Source organism: Galeopterus variegatus, unplaced genomic scaffold (assembly GCF_000696425.1).
Source record: "Galeopterus variegatus unplaced genomic scaffold, G_variegatus-3.0.2 Scaffold1476, whole genome shotgun sequence".
NCBI classification, from domain to species: Eukaryota; Metazoa; Chordata; class Mammalia; order Dermoptera; family Cynocephalidae; genus Galeopterus; species Galeopterus variegatus.
The window spans coordinates 73,715-94,351 of NW_007727587.1; the positions used below are offsets into that span (position 1 = coordinate 73,715).

A 20,637-nucleotide genomic window follows, 5' to 3' on the forward strand; every position below is an offset into this window, starting at 1 on the left:
AGTCAAGGGTTAAGATCCCCTTACCGGTCATCTTTTAAAAAAAAAAAAAAAAAAAAAAAAGTGCAGCCTTGCAAGGTCCTAGGCAGTGGACGGGCTTGGTCTGACGGTTCAACGTGGGCACCCCAGCTGCTATAGGAGGGCCAGGGCAGAATGAGGGAGAGCAACAGGGAGACCAGGCAGGAGATGAAGGTGGCTCAGACCAGGGTGTGGAAGTGGAGGTGCTGAGAGGTGGTCAGCACTGTACCCTGCCGTACCCCGCTGCCGGGTGGTTTCAGATCCTGAACTCCAGAAGGGTCCCAACACGAGACTCTTTACAGCGGGGACCTCAGACAGCGGCAACCTCGTCACACGCTTGGCCTGGGTATGAGTCCCAGGGTCTCTGGGCTAGCCATCCCTCCGGGCCTGAAGAGTTCTTAACCATAAAATGGCAATATTACCAGAACGAACTCCAGAGATTTCCAGATCTGCCATAAAATCAGTCAGTGGCTTCCGAGTCAGTGTACTTGCTTAGGCGCAGAGGGCTCCGGCAGCGGCAGAGTGGGGCTCAGAGCGCGTGCGCTGATCTCTGCCTGCGCAGGAGCATGCGCCGGGCCCCACCCTCGTGGGCGCCTGCGCGGGTTTGCGCTCAGTTTGGCGGCGGAGTTCGGGGGTCGCTGGTCTGCGAACGGTGGCCGTGCACCGGGGCTGGCTTCGGGCCGGTCGGCTGTTCCTTCACCATGCCCGGGATGGTGCTCTTCGGTCGGCGCTGGGCCATAGCTAGCGACGACTTGGTCTTCCCCGGGTTCTTCGAGCTGTTCCTGAGAGTGCTGTGGTAAGGACGGCCGCTCCCGAGAGGAGGGAGCTGGGGAGGGGGGTCGAGCTGTCCCCCGAGACAGTGATAGAAGTCGCCAGCTTACTGAGCGCTGACGGGGCCCCAGCGCTTGCCGTGCATTCTCTTATCTAGTGCTCACCACCGCCCGAGGAGGTAGGTACTGTTGCTGCACCCATTTTACAGATAGCAAGCTGAGGCCCGAAGAGGTTTAGCCGTGCCCGAGATCAAATGGCGAGCCCGGGGTTCGCACGCCGAGACCTGGCCCTGGGAACCGCGAGACTTCTTTGCTGACCAAGAGCCGTGGCCTCCGGGTCTGGGTCACTCTGCATAGAAAAGCAAAGCACTTCAGTTGTATCTGCAAAGCGAAAGATGGGAAATAGTATTCTTGTTGCCATTCTTGAGCCGGTTGTGGCTGAATTTCATGAGAAGCAGACAGGCTCGATATAGACTCCGTTGTCTGATTTCAAAGTGTGGAATCAGTGGAAAGTGGCATTGGTGCATGCAGTCTGTTCTCAGAGGATCTGGGCAAAAAAGACTAATATCGTTGTTATGAAAAAGTAGATTCTCAAGGGGAAAGAAATATAAAAACACGAAATATTATGAGCTGCTTCCAAGGAGTTTTGTAGTTTTCAGGGCCAAGTATTTCTTTTCTTTTCTTTTTTTTTTTTTTTTTAAAGATGACCGGTAAGGGGATCTTAACCCTTGACTTGGTGTTGTCAGCACCATGCTCACCCAGTGAGCTAACCGGCCATCCCTATGTGGGATCCGAACCCGGGGCCTTGGTGTTATCAGCACCGCACTCTCCCGAGTGAGCCACGGGCCGGCCCCAGGGCCAAGTATTTCTGAGATCATTTCCCCGTTATTATTTCCAGACACAAAACTGACAAAAGCATAGAAAGTTATATAGTCCAATTCCACTTCTGGGCTTGAATCCTTGATAGAGGATTCTTGCCAAGTGATGCTCTGCCTTCTACTGAAATACCTGTAGTGACAAGTCATTATTACTTGCCGTTGTTCAGTACTCTGTTTCGTTGTTCTGCACTGAACTACAAAATGTAGTTATGAGGCAACAGTACTTCCTCCAAGTTTATCAGTTTTCACCATGGAACATCTTTGCATTACTTGCTTCCCATATAACAGCAGATTACAGTGTGTGTCAATTTCTTGTCAACCCATAGAAGTACAAGGGTACTTAGAAAGTTTATGGAAAGATATGTATTATCTTTCTTTTCTTTTCTTTCTTTTTGTTTGTTTCTTTTTTCTTTTTTGTATTGTCTCTGAATTCTATTTTCCCATGAACTTTTTGAAGTTCTCATAAAAATTCTCTTGTTAATAAGTCAGCAAACATATAGTTTGTTGGTTTACCAGTTGTGTATTTCTGAGTTATGATGGGGCTATTTTCAGCAGTTCGCATTATTTTTGCCTGTTTGTGGCTTAAACTGCCTCTTGTGGATTACAGCTGGCATAGAATAAGAACAATGACATAAGCATGGAAAGTATAAAACTCAGAAAAAGAAAGCCATACTCTAGTTAACTTATTAGATATTTTATTGATGAAAATCATATTTGAAAGTGAACGCTGCCTTGTTTTGGAAAATATTAACTTCTTTTATTTCTTTGTATCATGTTTTATAAAGCAGCTCCATGGATCCCATTTCTGACCCTCCCTGTTTTCCCACAGGTGGATTGGCATTCTGACTTTGTATCTCATGCACAGAGGGAAGCTGGACTGTGCTGGTGGAGTCCTGCTCAGCAGTTACATGATCGTTCTCATTGTTCTCCTGGCATTTGTTATATGTAATGTGTTAGCTATTGTTTGTGTCAGCATGAAAGGTAAAAAGTAGTCTTCTCTTTTTGACACCTATTCTTTTTTATTTTGCCAGCTTTATTGAGATGTGATTCACATACCATACAATTCACCCATTTGAAGTGTACAAGTCAGTGGTTTTTAGTATATTCATAGGGTTGTGCAACCATCACCACAATCAATTTTATTTATTTATTTATTTATTTTTGTCTTTTTCCGTGTCCGGCAACGGATCGCAACCCTCAGTGTCGCCCCCGTACTGGACCGGGACCGGCAACGGGATTGCAACCCTTGGCGTTGCTCCCGCGCCTCGTTCAGCCAGGGAGCGGGAACCGGTCTGTATGTGGGATCCGAACCCTCGAAGGGAGCACCACTGCGCTTCCCAAGCGGTGCACTATCGCAGTGCGCCACTGGGCTGGCCCACCACAATCAATTTTAGAACATTTCTGTCACCTGAAAAATAAATCCTGTACCCGTTAGGATTCACTTCTCATTTCTTCCCAACTCCCCCAGCCCTAGGCATCCACTAATCTGCTTTCTGTCTCTATAGTTTTGCCTATTCTGGACATAATGTAAATGGAAGTTATCCAACTGTGTGGCCTTTTGGTCAGGCTTCTTAAACAGCATAATGTTTTCAAGGTTCACCCATGTTGTAGCATGTAACAGTACTTCATTTCTTTTTATGGCTGAATAATATTACATTGAATGAATATACTACATTTTACCTATCCATTTCATTTTTCATTGGTAGACAATTGGGTTTTTCCACTTTTTTTTTTGGAGGCTTGTTAGCGTGAGGATCTGAACCCTTGACCTTGGTATTACCAACACCACACTCTAACCAAGTGAGCTAACCAGCCAGCCCCGTTTCCACTTCTTGGCTATTTAGGAATAATGCTGCAATTTACATACAAGTTTTTGTATAGACATATGTTTTCATTTCCCTTTGGTATGTACTAGGAGTGGAATTGATGGGTCAGTGGTTACTCTGTTTAACCTTTTGAGGAACTGTCAGACATTTCCAAGCAGCTACACCATTTTACATTTCCACCAGCAGTGTATGAGGGTTCCAGTTTCTCTACATCCTCACGAACACTTGTTATTTGACTTTTTGAATATAACGTGAGGTAGTAGCTCATGGTTTTGATTTGCATTTCCTTAATGCCTAATGTCGAGCATCCGTGTGCTTATTGGCCATTTGTATATCATTTTTGTAGAAATATCTATTCAGATCCTTTGCCCAACTTTAGACTAGGTTATTTATTCTTTTATTAATGAGTTGTAAGAGTTGTACTTATTTTTTTTTTTTTTTTGTGACCGGTAAGGGGATCGTAACCCTTGGCTTGGTGTCAGCCGCACCGCGCTCAGCCGGTGAGCGCACCAGCCATCCCTATATAGGATCCAAACCTGCGGCCTCAGCGCTCCCAGCGCCGCACTCTCCCGAGTGAGCCACAGGGTTGGCCCGAGTTGTACCTATTTTTAATGACAATTTTTTTCTATACGTTACAGTTTTCTGCAGATAATCATTTACTGAGAACGTCTCTGGAAATGTTGGAAATTTTATTGCTCTGGTTCATAGGATGAGCTGAACACTGGTGACTAATAAAGAAATACATTAGGAAATAAAAATTCATCAGTCAGAGGCAGGGCTATATGGCATGCCACTATCCACTATGTTTTACTGTTTCATCACTGCTTGAATCAGGATGTAGGAGACATGCTTATCAGATTGTAGATGACGATGATAAAATGGGAGGGGATGGCTAATACAGGACAAGATCAAGATCTTAACAGTTTGGAATGATGGACCGAAACATAAAAGGTGTTATCTCATAGGAGAAATGTGGAGGGGAGAAAATCAGTGGCAAAGTGTTTCATGAGAAAAATATCTTTGAGTTTTGGATGACCAAGAAGTATGACATGTGCCTGCTTACTATAGTAATAGACAGCAAATAGAGCTCTGAACAAATGAAATGCCTGTCAGTAGGCCACTCGTTAGGTAAACTGTAGTTCATCCATAAGATCTACTGTATACCAGTTACAAATGAGAAAATGTTTTGTGAACAGATGAGGAATGATTTCCTGTATGCTAACGTACAGGATGTTATATTTGCTGCTTTTTTCTAAAGTATATATACATTTTGTTTATGCACAGACTCTCTGGGAGGATACACAAGTCATGTGTTTATTTCTAGAGAAGATAACTGGAGGTTTAGAGGTGGAAACCAGGCTTAAAATTTACTTTATGTTTCAGTCCATAATTCCAAACTATCAAGATCTTGATCTTATCATCCGTTGTATGAGCCACCCTCTCCCAGTTTATCATCATCGTATACAATGTGATAAGCATGCCTCCTACATCCTGATTCAAGCAGTGATAAAACACTAAAAGGCTTAAAATTTACTTGAACTGTTTGAGCTTTTTACCCTTTATATGCCTTAACTGTACAAAATCCATGAATTTTTTACAAATTGGAAATTTTAGGTATTTTTTTTTAAACTACTAACACGTTGGTAAATTTTATTCTTTTTTTTTTTTTTTTGTCTTTTTTCCGTGTCCGGCAACGGATCGCAACCCTCAGTGTCGCCCCCGTACCGGACCGGGACCGGCAACGGGATTGCAACCCTCGGCGTTGCCCCCGTGCCTCGCTCAGCCAGTGAGCGGGAACCGGTCCGTATGTGGGATCCGAACCCTCTGGCGGGAGCGCAGCCGCGCTTCCCAAGCGGCGCACTATCCAGTGCGCCACCGGGCCGGCCCGGTAAATTTTATTCTTGATAGTACACAGATAACTTCCATTGTCCTTATGTTTAGATAGGTGGTCTCAATAATTAATAAGTCATTTGCGCTGAAAGACAATATTTATTTAGCTTTTGGCTGATATTCCTCTGTAAAAGAAACATCACAAGTTGTACAGGGAATATTTAGACAAATAGAATTCAGTCATCTTTGGGCTGACCCGTGGCTCACTCGGGAGAGTGTGGTGCTGATAACACCAAGGCCACGGGTTCGGATCCTATATAGGGATGGCCGGTCGCTCACTGGGTGAGCGTGGTGCTGACAACACCAAGTCAAGGGTTAAGATCCCCTTACCGGTCATCTTTAAAAAAGAAAAGAAAAAAAGAATTCAGTCATCTTTATCCAAAAGAATTCAGTCATCTTTATCCAAAAGACTGATCCTCTTTTTCTTGGTCATAAATATAGGTAGCTTAGTTGGGTAGAAATCTTAATATTGTTGTGGTAGTTTCTGTTTTTGATTTGAGAACCTCCCAGATGCAGTCCTTCTGTTGTCACTCTGGGAGAGGTTTAGTTAGGGACAGTCAACACTCACGACTACCACATTTTGACAGAACACCCTTGACATACAGGGTCTTCCATTTGCTGTGTTTGGCTTTAGTTATGGGACATCTCCTTGCATCTCTGCATTTGTATCTCAAGAGTTCATTGCCAATCTCATGCCAGAGAAGATTGCTGCAGAGTGCAGAGGTGTTGAATCTAAAGATGTGACATAGGCCTTCTTTTTTTTTTTTATCATTTTTGTGACCGGTAAGGGGATGCAACCCTTGGCTTGGTGTCGCCCGCACCGTGCTCAGCCAATGAGCACACCGGCCATCCTTATATAGGATCCGAACCTGCGGTGGGAGCTTCGCTGTGCTCCCAAGCGCTGCACTCTCCTGAGTGCGCCACGGGGCCAGCCCATAGGCCTTCTTTTTATTGCTCTTACATAAGTGACTGTGTGTGTTGAAGGATGGTGGGGTTACTTAGCACAGACTGTGTTGAAGACGTTACATTCAGGAATGCATCCATGCTCCTTCATTATGGGTCATTATCATCATGATGCCTACTGCAGGAGCCAGGTCCACCCCAGTATGTCTATCTTGAGAAGAATATAAATATGTAGATAAAACAAAAGGGTTTTATTAGGCCAGCACAATTAGGTAAAGGAGACTTTTTCAGTATCTTATGTCTTTTCTGAAACCTTAATTAGGACAACTTCATTTCTTGCTTTTTTGTCTGTGTATTTATTTCATTAATGCAGTATCAGTAGTTGTCATCACTGTTAGAGTTTCAAGTCCAGATGCTGCTGACAGCACTATGATATGTCCTTATTTAGAGTCCCAGCTCTCCGGGAAGCAATGTGTGTGTAGTGTGTATACAGTATTTCTTGTTTCTCTCAGGTGATTGGCTGTTGTCATACAATAATTAGCTCCAAATATAAGACTTATTTTTACATATCTGCACCCTTTATCTTGCCCTCAGAAGGAGGATACTGTTAAAATTAATACCGTATAAAATTTTGTCTTTGTGCCAGAAATGAGGCCCAATAGTGCCTAATATTTTAAGATGTGACTCTATGTAAGTAATTCTAACGGATGGTAATTTTTGGAATTTCAAAGCTGTTTATTGCTAAATAGGAGGAGTAAGATCTGGTGTTAGAACACTGTAGGAAGACTATAATGAACAACTTATTATATACTTTCACTCAGCTAGAAGAGAGGAATTTGAATGTTCCTACCACAAAGAAATGAGAAATGCTTGAGGGGATGGGTATGTTAACTGACCTGATTTGATCATTACACATTATATACATGTATTGAAATATCACACAGTACCCCATAAATATGTATAATTATAATGTGTCAATTAAAAAAAATTGTTTTCCAATATACATCTGAAACTAAAAAAATCCTAAAAATCTATTTCTTTACTGAATCATTCTTTAGTTATTAGATTTTTCCAATCATTGTTTTTATTTTCATCGTGGAATTTTTATATTACTTAGATTAGTGTTTATCACAACTCTTCTCCAAAGAGAGAGAGTCAGAGTTTTACATCAAGAATTAAAGCACACAGGCCTCTATTGATACTTGTATGTATTTTACAAATACAGTAAAAGTGTCACGTGTAAATGTTAGGTTTCTTCAGGTGGTTTTATACATCAGAATTATTCACTTCCCAAAAATGAAGACCTGGATTATATTTTAGAAAGTGTCTGTTAAGCTCTCTGAGCCTCAGTTTTCTCATTTGTAAAATGGGATAATCACTAACTCACAGTCACTGTGAGGATAAAGAATAATGGGCATAAAGTGTTTAGGACAGTGTTTGGAATGATATAGGTCTCAAATAGGTGGTAGAGCTCATTTTGCTGGCTGTTAGAACTTAGGTGAATGTATATCCCTGTTTGCCTGGGACAGTTCTGTGTTACGCCTTTTGTCCCAGCATAATTGTTAATAGCATCCTCTTTTGCTATCAGAAGTATTCCACTTTGGGCCGGCCCGTGGCTCACTCGGGAGAGTGTGGTGCTGATAACCCCAAGGCCACGGGGACGGAGCCCATATAGGGATGGCCGGTTTGCTCAATGGATGAGCGTGGTGCTGACAACACCAAGTCAAGGGTTGAGATCCCCTTACCGGTCATCTTTAAAAAAAAAAAAAAGAAGAAGAAGTATCCCACTTTGGGCTATAATTATATGGTCACCCTAGTTAGAACCCAGAAGTCTTTCTAATCCCTGGTAAGTCTAAGAGATGAACCTGAGGCTTTTTGTACTGTTTTTCATGTTTCACTAGGCCATGTGCTGTCAAACACAGGCATTGATTAACAATTACAAGTAGAGGAGGCCAGGTGATGAGTGTGTATACAGTACAAAAGTACGCCCCAACAGCTGTGTTTTTGTAGAAAGGAAATTTCCTCTCTGAGGAAGGCAGTGAGCAGTCTGAATATTTTCTGTATTTCAGGAACCATTTGTAACCCTGGACCACGGAAGTCTATGTCTAAGCTGCTTTACATCCGCCTAGCACTCTTTCTGCCAGAGATGGTCTGGGCTTCTCTGGGGGCCGCCTGGGTAGCAGAAGGTGTTCAGTGTGACAAGACAGTTGTGAATGGCATCATTGCAACCGTCATTTTCAGGTGAGGTCTTCCATCTTCTCTTTTAGTTTCTTCTTGTCAGAGATGCCTTTGAGACGCAGGTAAACAAACCTGAGTAACACGACAGCCCAGCATCCTGCGGACTTCCTGAAATCATTAGAAACTGGACCTTTCTGAGTAACTCAAGAAAATTTAGAGACATTTGTTTATACATAAGTAATAATTCATCTTCCCTTATGCATTTATTTTTTTATTTATTTATTTTTTATTATTAGAATCACCAGCTCAAAGGGATTTTAAAAACTAGACTAATTTCTAGTTTGTCTTATTATTGCTTTTAAAGTCTCTACAGAATATTGACCCCCTTGTTGCCTATACCCAGGGCAGACCACTTCCATGGCCCGTCCTTGGTACAACACTGGGATTGACAGTACTAAGGAGAATAGTATAACGGATATCTGTCTAGTTGCCATCTGCCTCTTTCAAATCTTAATATTTTACCATAGTCACTTCAGATGATTATTACGATGAAATACAATATTACAGATATAACTGAAACTCCTGTGACTCTTCTTTTCCCTCTGTTCCCTCTGCAGAGGTGGCTACTATGTTAAATTTAATTTTCTCCATTCCTATATATATATATATATATATATTTTAAATAATGACCAGTAAGGGGATCTGAACCCATGGCCTTGGTGTTATCATCACCACACTCTCCCAAGTGAGCCACGGGCCGGCCCCCTTATGCATTTATTGATGTAGTTTTCTGTCTTACCTATTCTCACTTTCCTGCATTTGCTCCCTTCTCTTACATGAAGGAAGAAAACTGAAGACCAAAACAAGGGCGAAACTAAAGATAGGAAGAGAAGAGATATAGTGTTAGGAATTGTGACAGGAAATAATATTCTAGAGCAGTAAGGTTTTTGCATTTTCTAGGCCAAAAATCTTAGAGATGATCTAGTTCCATCCCCTTGTGTTATAAATGAGGAAACTTTCCTGCGTCACATAGCCAGGGGGCAGCAGAGCCCCTTAACAGGTGCATCTTCCCAGCAGCACATGTGTTCATGAATCCACAGAGCCTTGCACACTGTGGTCAGTGTAGAAATATTTAAACATGAACAAAAGACCTATCAGAATATCCTGTGATAATGGAAATTCTTTTGGTTTTACTGAGAAGAACCTTGAGGCACTAAAGAGTAAGGGTCTGGGCTCTGAGAGCAAGTCCAGCTACTGCTTTGCCCAGGCTGCAACTCTACCAGCAGATAGCTCTGTGTTTCCTTTGTGGACTTTACTTTTAGGACTGATCTAGGGGCTTGGGGTTAGCTATGGGTTCATAAGGAACTTTGTAGAAGAAAGGAGTTGCTTGCTTCAGCCAGGTTCTGGGAGAGCTGCATCTTCCTTGGTAACTGGAGCCTCAGTTGTAGAGATGCAGAAGCTGAGTCCAAAGGACTTTGGCTCTGCATCTGGAGGCAGGGCCCACAGTCATGAAGCCTTTTCCTCTCTCTGTTTTGCAGTTGGATCATCATCGTCGCCACTTTGGTTACCATTATCATTGTCTTTGACCCACTGGGGGGGAAAATGGCTCCATATTCCTCTGCTGGTCCCAGTCACCTGGATAGTCATGAATCAAGCCAGTTATTTAATGGCCTCAAGACCGCAGCTACAAGCCTGTGGGAAACCAGAATCAAGTTCTTGTGCTGTTGCATTGGGCAAGACGACCATACTCGAGTTGCTTTTTCGAGTACGGCAGAGCTTTTCTCAACCTACTTTTCAGTAAGCTGAGGGGTCTGGTTTGGTCTCTCTCTTCTGTTTAAGTAAATGCTTCTGTGTGAAGAGTACTCTGTATTTTGAGCCAATCCCCCTGTTCATGTAAAATAGCTTCTGAGAGCCTGGAATCTGTGTGGGGGTGGGGGCAGAGACTCTGTCTGGGATGAGTACTAGAGGGAGCGGTTAACTTCAAGGGCCGTGCTTTTTCAGACCCAACCTCTGTGGTCGGGCTCTTCCTTGTGTTGACACCTGTTCATTACACTGTCAGGATTTTGAAATAGTTTTTAAGGAACTAAATAATGGAACCTGTACATTTTAAGAATAATTTGCCAGCCATCTTTTTATATATCCTCTATGCAGCAGATACCAAGTATAGGCAGCGTCATGCATCCAAGGTAGTATCTGACTGATTTGTGGCTACTTTATATCATGACAGAAATGATAGATTATTCTACCTTTGAAGGAAGGTTTGAATAGATTATTGTAGCAGAGAAGGGTGTCATCATTCTAGAATGATTTCTTCTGTGATTTGAAAATACTCTTTTTTTCTTTTGTATCCAGTGTGTGATTTTGTCATATCATGACAGAAATGATAGATTATTCTACCTTTGAAGGAAGGTTTGAATAGATTATTGTAGCAGAGAAGGGTGTCATCATTCTAGAGTGATTTCTTCTGTGATTTGAAAATACTCTTTTTTTCTTTTGTATCCAGTGTGTGATTTTGTCTTTTTATGTAATGTTCTCTCATAAACTGCTGTTCAGTATTGAGACCAAGTAAGGGAGGAAGAGTTCTCTTGACATCCTGCACACCTGCCGGGCTCTTTCTTGCTTCTCTGTGGTGTCCCACTTTGCAGTGTTCAGGACTGGCCCTGTAGCCTAACACCAGGCCATAGCAGCAGCCCCATGTCAGGATTGGAGAAGTGTGTCCCCCTAAATAATTTAAGAGTGCTTCAATTTAGTCTTAAGATATTTGGAAGGAAGAACAGAAGCTGGTTATTCTTAGAGGATGTCTTAATCTACATCCTAGGCAGAACCTATGGTTCATTGGCCAGCTGGCCTGTACATAGTCCTCTCTTATGGGCTGGAAGTGCCTGGAGGTGGTTGAGGATTACTGGCTCCTCCATATCTATCCTGAAGAAAAAGGATAAGGTCAGGCTCAAGAAGACTAATTCTCTGTTGCTTTACTAGTTTGGGGCTCTTTTTGAGGTTTGCTATACCTGTGAGTTTAAGTTCAGTCTCAAATCTCTACTATAGACTGCATTTCAACAAAACTTTCACAGCATCTTGAGAAGTGAGAGTATAAAGTTGGGCTAAAATTGCATGTTACTACAAAGATGGAGAATTTATCCATTTACTCTGCCACTTTACAAAAGATTTGAAGTAGATTAAGAATAGCTGAGTAACTTAAAGTGAGCTTTTAAAATAGAGATCAAAAATTTTTTTGGTGGCCGGTGCCTTAGAGATCAACAAAATTTTTATGTTCTCCAGTAGATTTGTCTGAGGGCAAAATGTGAAAAAATATTAAGCACACATATAGAAGGAGTTATGCAAGGAAAATGCTTTTAAAAATACCTGTACTTACAGATGTATCTGTGTATGTGTGCCTATGAACTATATAAAAGTGAATTTTAGGGAACTCTTGGGCAGTTCCTGCTGAATGTTATGACAGGCCATTGTGGTTTCCAAACCAGGACACAGATCTGGTGCCTAGTGACATCGCAGCAGGCCTTGCTCTTCTTCATCAGCAACAGGACAATATCAGTAATAACCAAGAGCCTGCCGAGGTGATCACCCACTCCCCAGAGCCCTCCCAGGTAAGCCTGTGTTTTTATTGGATTGCATTGTTTTGACATTTACACCTCATTGTAGAATTGAGAAATATACAGCTTTTAGCCAACAGCAATTTCAGTTGCAGTTGGGTTGGAATCTGATTTGTGTCTTCTGCTGGTTGTAGTTTATCACCTGTCAGGTGAAGCATCTCGTCATCACCTGGAGTTCAGGTAGTGGGAGCCCATTCCTGGCCAGCTCACCATCCATTGTATTTTTAAAGCCTTCTGTTTTAGGAAATTTGCTGTTCGATTCTACGTATCAGAAAATTTCCTTCTGGGATGGGTCCTGATTCTCCCTAGGTGTGTTTGCTTTCTTCTCTACACCCAGGGAGCAGAAACAGTTCTGCTTTGCTTGGTGATAGTTTTCCTGCCACAGATTTTTATGCTTTTGAAGGAGAAAATTGCAAACAGACTATGTATTTCTCTGCTCCTTGTTAAAGCGCCCAGTTCTTGGCAGCTCATGTGTTGCGGTGGCAGTGGAAATCTGCTAGTCTGATGCATCCAGGCAGGAAGCACTGGCTCACTTCAGAGAAATCAGAAAAGTCATTAGGGGTTTTTTTGCTGTTAACTCTCACAGTACTTGCTGAGTCCATCTGTATTTAAGGACCACTTTTCCCTATGGAATCCTCTGAGAGTTCTATTCAGTGAGGAAAAAGCTAGAAGAATCAGAAATTTGAGTTGAGGTTTAAGATCTTAGTGTAGATCCTCTCCATAATGAGTTCACCTAAACAAAAAGCTTTTTTTGTTTATTTCCAGGAAGCTGATTTGGATGCAGAATTAGAAAATTGCCGTCATTATATGCAGTTTGCAGCAGCTGCCTATGGATGGCCTCTCTACATTTATAGAAACCCATTTACAGGGCTGTGCAGGATTGGTGGTGACTGGTAGGTTTGCACTGTCTGAGGCCTCCATATCCATATTTCCCTTTAAAAACCTGCTTATTTTGACATATTTCAAAAACTTGCAAGAACTGTACAAGGAACTCCCCTATATACCTTACCTGGAGTCACCAGTTGTGACTTATTTTGTCACATGTGCTGTAACATTCTCTCTATATGAGGGTATTTCAAAAAGTTTGTGGAAAAATAGAATTAAAAAGATAATATCAATCTTTCCATGAACTTTTTGAAGAACCCTTGTGTGTGCATGTGCACATATACATATATGTATATGTGTGTGTGTGTGTGTGTGTGTGTGTGTATATACATATATATATGTACACACATATTTTTCCCTGGACCATTTTAGATTTAGTTGTAGACATGGCACTCCTTTATCTCTAATTACTTCAGCCTGAATTTCCTAAAACCAAGGACATTCTTTTATATAACTACAGTAAAATTCTAAAATTTAGGAAATTTATTGTTGATCGTTAGCTAATTTACAACTTGTATTTAAATTTTTCCAATTGTCCTCATAGTTTCCTTTCTAACAATTTTTCCTTTGATCCAGGGTGACATGTTGCATTTAGTTGTCATGTTTTCTTAGTCTCCTTCAATTTGGAGCACTTTCTCAACCATTGTTTGTCTTTAATGAAGCTGACATTTTGAAGAGGACAGTGCAGATCTTTTGTAGAATGGCCCTCGGTTCGTATTTGTGTGATTGTTTCCTTGTGATTAGATTCAAGTTTTGAATTTTTGGCAGGAGTGCTTCATGAGGAACATGTGTCCTTCTTAGTACATCATATCAGGAGACACATGAAACCAGTTTGCCCCATGCCTTACAATGTTGACTTTGATCACTTGGCTGAGGTGGTGATTGCCAGGTTTTGCCACAGAAGTTGTACTTTCCTTCCCTTTGTAAATAAGAAATCATCTTTGGGGATGTATTAGTCCGTTTTTGTGTTGCTATAACAATACCTGAGACTGGGTGATTTATAAAGAAAATAAAATTTATTGCTTACAGTTTCTGAGGCTGGGAAGTTCAAAGTCCATCTGGTGGTGGCAACAGCAACCCAGGGGTCTCACATTGTAAGATGGTGGGAGCAGAGAGAGCAGAGAGAGCAGAGAGAGAGAGACAGACTCTCCTCTTCTTTTAAAGCCCTCAGAGCCACGCCCCTGGCCACCATTTTTAATCCATTCACTACGGCACGGTCCTACAGTCCAATCACCTCTTCAAGGCCCCATCTTTCAATTACCATAATAGGATCTCCCACCTTCTTAACAGTCACAGTGGGGGCCAAGTTTCTAACACATAAAACTTGGGGGATACAATTCAAACTTCAATGAGTTTTGGGGAGACATAATTCAATCCACTACAGGGGAGATACTTTGAGACCATTTAAATATCCTGTTCCTCTCCAGACTTTTAATTAGTAGTTTTAGCATTCATTGATTTTTGTCTGATTCGGTTAGGATGGTTACAAATTTTCTAAATTCACCATTTCTTCTATGTTAGTTATCATTCGACTGTAAAGAAGAGCTTTTCCTTTTCTACTATTTATTATCTATGTGGATTTATAGATATTTATTTTTGACCCTGCAGGCTGGCTCCTGTGTCCTTTTGATATGTCCCCATCATTTTCTGAGCACTTCCTGATTTTCTGACATAAGATATTGTGGGCTCATCTTGTGCTTTCCCTGGCATCATTTCTCCAGGGTACCCTCTTGTAACGTGGGCAGGGGTAATTAGAAACCAAGATCCAAGTGCTAAGTATGCACATTACTCCTGGAGTGTTATTGCTTCTGGGCCTTTTCAGTGGACAGAATTGAGGTAAAAATAGCAATTTCATGTGATTCAGCCAAATATATATTTAAAAAATTATGAGTTTATATGGATATTTTTATTTGTTTTGGGGTTTTTTTTTTTTTTTTTTGGTGCTGGCTAGTACAGGGATCAAACCCTGGACCTTATTGTTATCAGTACCATACTCTAACCAACTAAGCTAACTGTTCAGCTATATGGATATATTAAAATTTCTATCTGAAGCCACAGAGTTTTTCCTTGCCTTCTCCCATATCATAACTATGTCTACTTTTTCCCAAAAAGAGAACCCTGGCTCCCAGCAGTAGTATGTTACTCATGCTCAGTCCTCCTATACTCACAAAGTAGTTTTAGAATTGCTATACCCAGCACTGCTACAATAAAAGACATCTGCTAATTAAGGTTTGTGATTCATTTGCAGTTCTTCTTAGACTTAGAGTATTGTATCCAAAAGTTACTTAGATTAGTTCTTTTGTTGTTTGTTTCTTCCTCAGACTTGATTATGTTGTTAATTTGGAATAGTTTTGTTTTTTTTTTTCCTTTTTGTCTTTTTTCGTGACTGGCAACGGATCGCAACCCTCAGTGTTGCGCCCGTACCGGACCGGGACTGGCAACGGATTGCAACCCTCGGTGTTGCTCCCACACCTCGCTCAGCCAGTGAGCGGCCGGTCTGTACGTGGGATCCGAACCCTCGGCGGGAGTGCCGCCGCACTTCCCAAGCGGCGCACTGTAGCAGTGCGCCACCGGGCCAGCCCCCGTTAATTTGGAATAGTTTTGTTCACCTCCTTCTGTTGGAGTTCAGTTGTAGGGTCTCTCCCATCCTTATTGTTTTATTTATTTTTTTGAATATGTAAAGCATTAATATGCTAAAAGTAAAAACTCTAATAAAGAGGTATACACAGAGAAATATTCATCTTTTAAAAGCCATTCTGTGTTAGCCGGGTTAAGTCCTGAAAATTGTAAACTCTAGTCATTATGTTTGCTGGGAAAACATGACAGTGAGTATTGATATTCCCTGGTAAGTGGCTCAGGTTGGCACAATAACATCTTTACCCCCTTTTTTAGTTGCAGAAACAGAACAACAGACTATGACTTGGTTGGAGGTGATCAGCTCAACTGTCATCTTGGCTCCATCCTGCAAACAACAAGGCTGCAGTACAGGGATTTCATTCACATAAGCTTTCATGACAAGGTACAGTATAAGACCGTGGTTCTTAACTTCTTTTGGACCCTGGAGTCCTTTGAGATTCTGATGGAAGTTATGGATTGTTCTTCATAGCATTCATAGACACACACACAAACACACACACACACACACTCTCACTCTCACTCTCTCACACACACTCTCCTGTGCACTATTTTACACACACACACACACACACACACACTCACACACACCTCCTCCCGTGCACTATTTTAGGGACCTCCTTGATGCCCACACAGGTCCACGGATCCAGGTTAAAAACCTAGGTTTTTTGTTTGTTTGTTTGATCGTTTTAAAAGATGACTGGTAAGGGGATCTTAACCCTTGACTTGGTGTTCTCAGCACCACGCTCTCCCAAGTGAGCCATGGGCCGGCCCTCGTACTGCGTTTCTTACCTAAACCCACTTTTTACTGAAGAACAGCGAGTTGTATCAATATTAATCCCACACAGGTTTCTGGGATTAATCTTTGTTCTAAGACTTGAGCTCCATCAGCAATAGTGTAGTGCAGTGGGTCTCACACTTTGGAGGGTGTCACCTGGGGAACATAATGAAGCTGCAAAAGCCAGCTCTATCCAGCTGCACCGACCTAGGACTCAGGGGTGCCTAGTAGCTCTCCAGGTGATTCTCAAACGCACCAAAATTGAAGACCCACCGGTGTAGGACAGTAGTTCTCAAATTTTGCTGCCAAATAGAATCTTTTGGGAAACTTTAAAACTCTTGAAGGCCAGGCTATACCCTGGATCAGTTAAATCAGAGTTTTGAAAGTCCCTTGGTGATTCCAGTGTGTAGGTGATTTTGTTAACCTCTGCTCTCCAGCCCAGTAGCTCCCAACTACTGCATTTTAATTTTCTCTCTCTCTCTCTTTTTTTTTTTTTTTTGGCAGCTGGCTGGGATGGGGATCCGAACCCTTGACCTTAGTGTTATAACTGCCCAAACTACTGCATTTTAATTTTCTCTCTCTCTCTCTTTTTTTTTTTTTTTTGGCAGCTGGCTGGGATGGGGATCCGAACCCTTGACCTTAGTGTTATAACTGCCCAAACTACTGCATTTTAGAGTCACCTGGGAAGTTTTAAAAGTCCCAATGTGTAGGTTACACCCCATCCCCATTAAATCAGTGTGTGTGGGTAAGACCAGGTGTGGGTGGTTGGTTTGTTTTTTTTTAATTGGTAGCTGGCCCATTCAGGGATCGAACCCTGGGCCTTGGTGTTGTCAGCGCCATACTGTAACTCACTGAGCTAACCGTCCAGCCCCATGTGTGGGTATTTTTTAACATCCTCAGTGAGTCCCGTGTGCAGCGAAGCTTAGGAACCCCTGAGAACCTCTGCCCTTGTACTGAGTGGTCATGACAGAAAGGAATGATGTGTTTTAAAGAAGGTGAGTTTTCACGGAAGGTTTATGACTATTCTGAGAGCTCTTTCAAGGAGCCCACACACAGTGTCGTCCTGTAAAAGTCTCTCTCCTGTGGAAACCAGGGAAATGAAGGCAGCAGTCTGTTCTTCCCAAATACACAGCTGTCCACCACAAACAAGAGGCCATCGCTGTGGTGGTCATGGATCTTTGGTTAACTGCCGTCCACAAGCCAGGCATTTTCTCATTTTAGTCTGCACAACCAGCCTTAAGAGTTAGGTAATATTATGTCCTTCATAAAGGTGAGGAAACAAAGGCTGAGAGAACTTAAGACATTTACTTGCAATCCCACAGCAGGAAAGGGGCCAGCCTGAGTTTCTAACCCAGGCCTGCCCAACCCCAAACCCTTTCAGTGATCTCTCAGGACTCTGGTTCTGAAGGCAGGAGCCTAGCATTGCAGCTTTTAACTGTGGTTGCTTCTAAATGAAAGTGGAGCTCACAAGGCCCACAGCGTTTTACCTTATGCAAAATAGCTGACTCTGGTTTTACAGTGATTGCCGCATAACACTGTAGAGCTGTCCCTGCCCGCCCAACCCCCAGTGGGTGACACGATGGTGGTAACCTGAGTAGAGTCTTTGGTGACCAGCATCTGTTAGTCCTGCCTCATGGGATGACTTTTAGTTGGTCAGTAGAGAACTGAATTTACCCATTGACTCGTTGGCGTGCTGGGACTAAAATGAGGGCAGTGAAGTGAATGTATTTACTGTACAGCAGGGTATAGCTTTGATTTTGGGGGGAGGAGAAGGTGGTCAGAGAGAGGCAAGAAAGAAAGCAAAGGTATTTTTTCATGTTTTATAAAAGCCTTTCATTTACAGAGTGTCAAAGTGGCCCCATCTGGTGAGGATGCGTAGGGAGGGCACACCAGTGTGTCCCTTCCTGTGCTGCAGGAGTCAGGGCCTCACTCTCCTCATAAGCTGCTGTGTTCTTAGAGACACTGGAATGACCGACATTTGTATCATTAGATGCATGTTTTTATAATTTAGACCTCATTCTTGTTTCTTTATCCTTCAGGTATATGAGCTGCCCTTTTTAGTGGCTCTGGATCACAGGAAAGAGTCTGTTGTGGTAGCTGTGCGAGGGACCATGTCTCTCCAGGTAATGTTAGGGCCCAACATATTAGACCTGGGGATTGGGGGTGGGAGCAGGAAGCGTGAATTGGCAGTGGCGCATGCTTGGAGTGGAGAAAAACTGTTAAGCAACAGCATTAGACATAGAGGAAAACACCAGGAACAGAAAATGAGGAAGTGAATCCAAGGTTGTGAAACACTCCCTTCGCAAAGAATAGATGAAAAGTGGTTTCCTTTTAACGAAGAACTGTCAGAGATGCCAGCGTGTCTGGCTCCCCATGCAGAGGAGCCCCTTCTTACCTGACTGCTGGATGTGCCCAGCCAGGCCTCAAACCCAGTGACCCTCCCCTCAAATTTTCTGCACCCAGAGCCAGAGTGGGACTATAGGCCAAGTCTGGCTGTCAAAAGTCACACCACGGTTTACTAGCTTCACTGCAAGTTCTTGTCCCAGGTCCTCAGTGACCCAGCACGCCTGCCAGTCTTCATGTGGCCTGCTTTTCTCCAGGTGCAGCGAAAACTGCCACTTATCCATCCCTAGCCTGGTGACCCCTCCGTCTTCTGCTTCCCTGACTTCTCTCACCCTGGGAGACACCAGATGACTTTCTCCCTGTTGAAACTCTCTCTCTTTCTGTGTTGTTCTTTCTGGTTTCTTATCAGACACTCCTTAGTCTCACTTGCTGGTTTTTACTTCTCTGCTAACACAGAGAATGTAATGAGACTCCAAAGCTCACACCCTCAACCCTCCTCTCCTTCTGACCGGCTTAGAGGGCGGCCCCCTGTTTCCAGGGCTCACAGCTCTGGCTGTTGGCTGGGACCCCATACCTGCATCTTCAAGAGCCATCTGGGTCTTCCCAGAGGTACCAAAGAAATCACACCCTCCCCTTCCCATGTCTGTGCTTCCTTCTGGGCCTCTTGTCTATATTCTGCCTTTGTCCCCTAGTTGCCATTTAAGAAATGGTGAAGTTGTCTTTGGTTTCTCTTCTCATTTTGTGCCCTGTTCATTGCTGGTGAAGTTCCCACCCAGCCCGAGTCCCTCTGGCTGTCTCCTCTCCATTCCCAGTGTCATGGCCCTCACTTTGTGCTCAGTCCTCTTTCTTGCACCAGTGAGATAGTTTTCTATCCCAGTCCCTGTCTAGTCTCATCTTCCCAATCTGTCCTTTGTACTCTCCACAAAGAATTCTTTCTAGAACATGGGTCGGCTCTTACCATCCTTCTCAGAAGCCTCCAGCAGCTTCCCACCACTGTTAATATGTTCATGTTTCTGAGCACAGCTTTTTTTTTTTTTTTTTAAAGATGACCGGTAAGGGGATCTCAACCCTTGGCTTGGTGCTGTCAGCACCAAACCGGCCATCCCTATATAGGATCCGAACCCACGGCCTTGGTGTTATCAGCACCGCACTCTACCGAGTGAGCCACAGGTCGGCCCTCTGAGCACAGCTTTGCTGGTGCTTTATGACCCGACCCAGCCTGCCCTTCCAGTTCCCACTGTGCACACTGTACACCCGTGCCAGAGGCTCTCTACCCTGGCAGTGCATCCGAATCACCTGTGGAGCTTTTTAAACAGCAGGTTGCTTGGGCCACGCCTCTGCCTTGGGTCCTGCCTCCCCCTTGGTGAGGATGCTGCCTCTCTTCTCTGCTTCCTGAGTCAGCCTTTTCCACTGGGCTCTGGCTCAGGCACCACCTCCTCTGGGAAGCCTCCCCTGCCCGCAGGATGTGCCTCCCTCCTAGGATCCCCCCTTGCTTGTAGCACTAGTGAGCCAGGCCTTTTACTTTCTTACATGACAGTGAGTCATTTACTGTGGGCCCCTGAGGACAGGAACCATGCTTTGTTTAATACCCTGGCGCGAGCTCTGCTGCTTGGGTCCTTAGAATGCATGTGCAATGGGACAGGCAGAGGGTGTGTCTTAGATGCCCCCCATGTTCGCCTTTACCATTCATTCCTGGCCCAGAGCTGCTCATGCCGGCAGGGGGCCACTGCCTGAGTTTCTCTCCCAAGTTCAAGCATCACAGGTTCAAGTCTTAACAGTCTGACCAGGAGACTGTGCCATCCCCGCTGTCTCTCCGAGGGAGCATCATGGGAGCAAGGACCCACCATCAGCCTCAGAGAGTGCACACATCATTCACCAACCCTGCACCTGCACAGGCTGACGGCTTCTTTTGTCAACGCCTTTTTT

At 43.4% G+C, this 20,637-nt stretch overlaps 1 protein-coding gene across 1 annotated transcript in view; it reads left to right on the plus strand.

Annotated features, from left to right (window-relative positions):
- The first annotated feature begins 716 nt into the window (after positions 1-716).
- DAGLB (diacylglycerol lipase, beta) overlaps positions 717-20,637 on the plus strand; it is a 28,920-nt gene continuing 8,999 nt past the window's right edge. Inside the window, exons 1-8 of the mRNA XM_008577271.1 lie at positions 717-811; positions 2,493-2,644; positions 8,352-8,523; positions 9,999-10,257; positions 11,943-12,065; positions 12,837-12,964; positions 15,849-15,975; positions 18,408-18,491. Coding sequence (XP_008575493.1) covers positions 717-811; positions 2,493-2,644; positions 8,352-8,523; positions 9,999-10,257; positions 11,943-12,065; positions 12,837-12,964; positions 15,849-15,975; positions 18,408-18,491 — 1,140 coding nt within the window. The remainder of the gene's footprint in view (positions 812-2,492; positions 2,645-8,351; positions 8,524-9,998; positions 10,258-11,942; positions 12,066-12,836; positions 12,965-15,848; positions 15,976-18,407; positions 18,492-20,637) is intronic.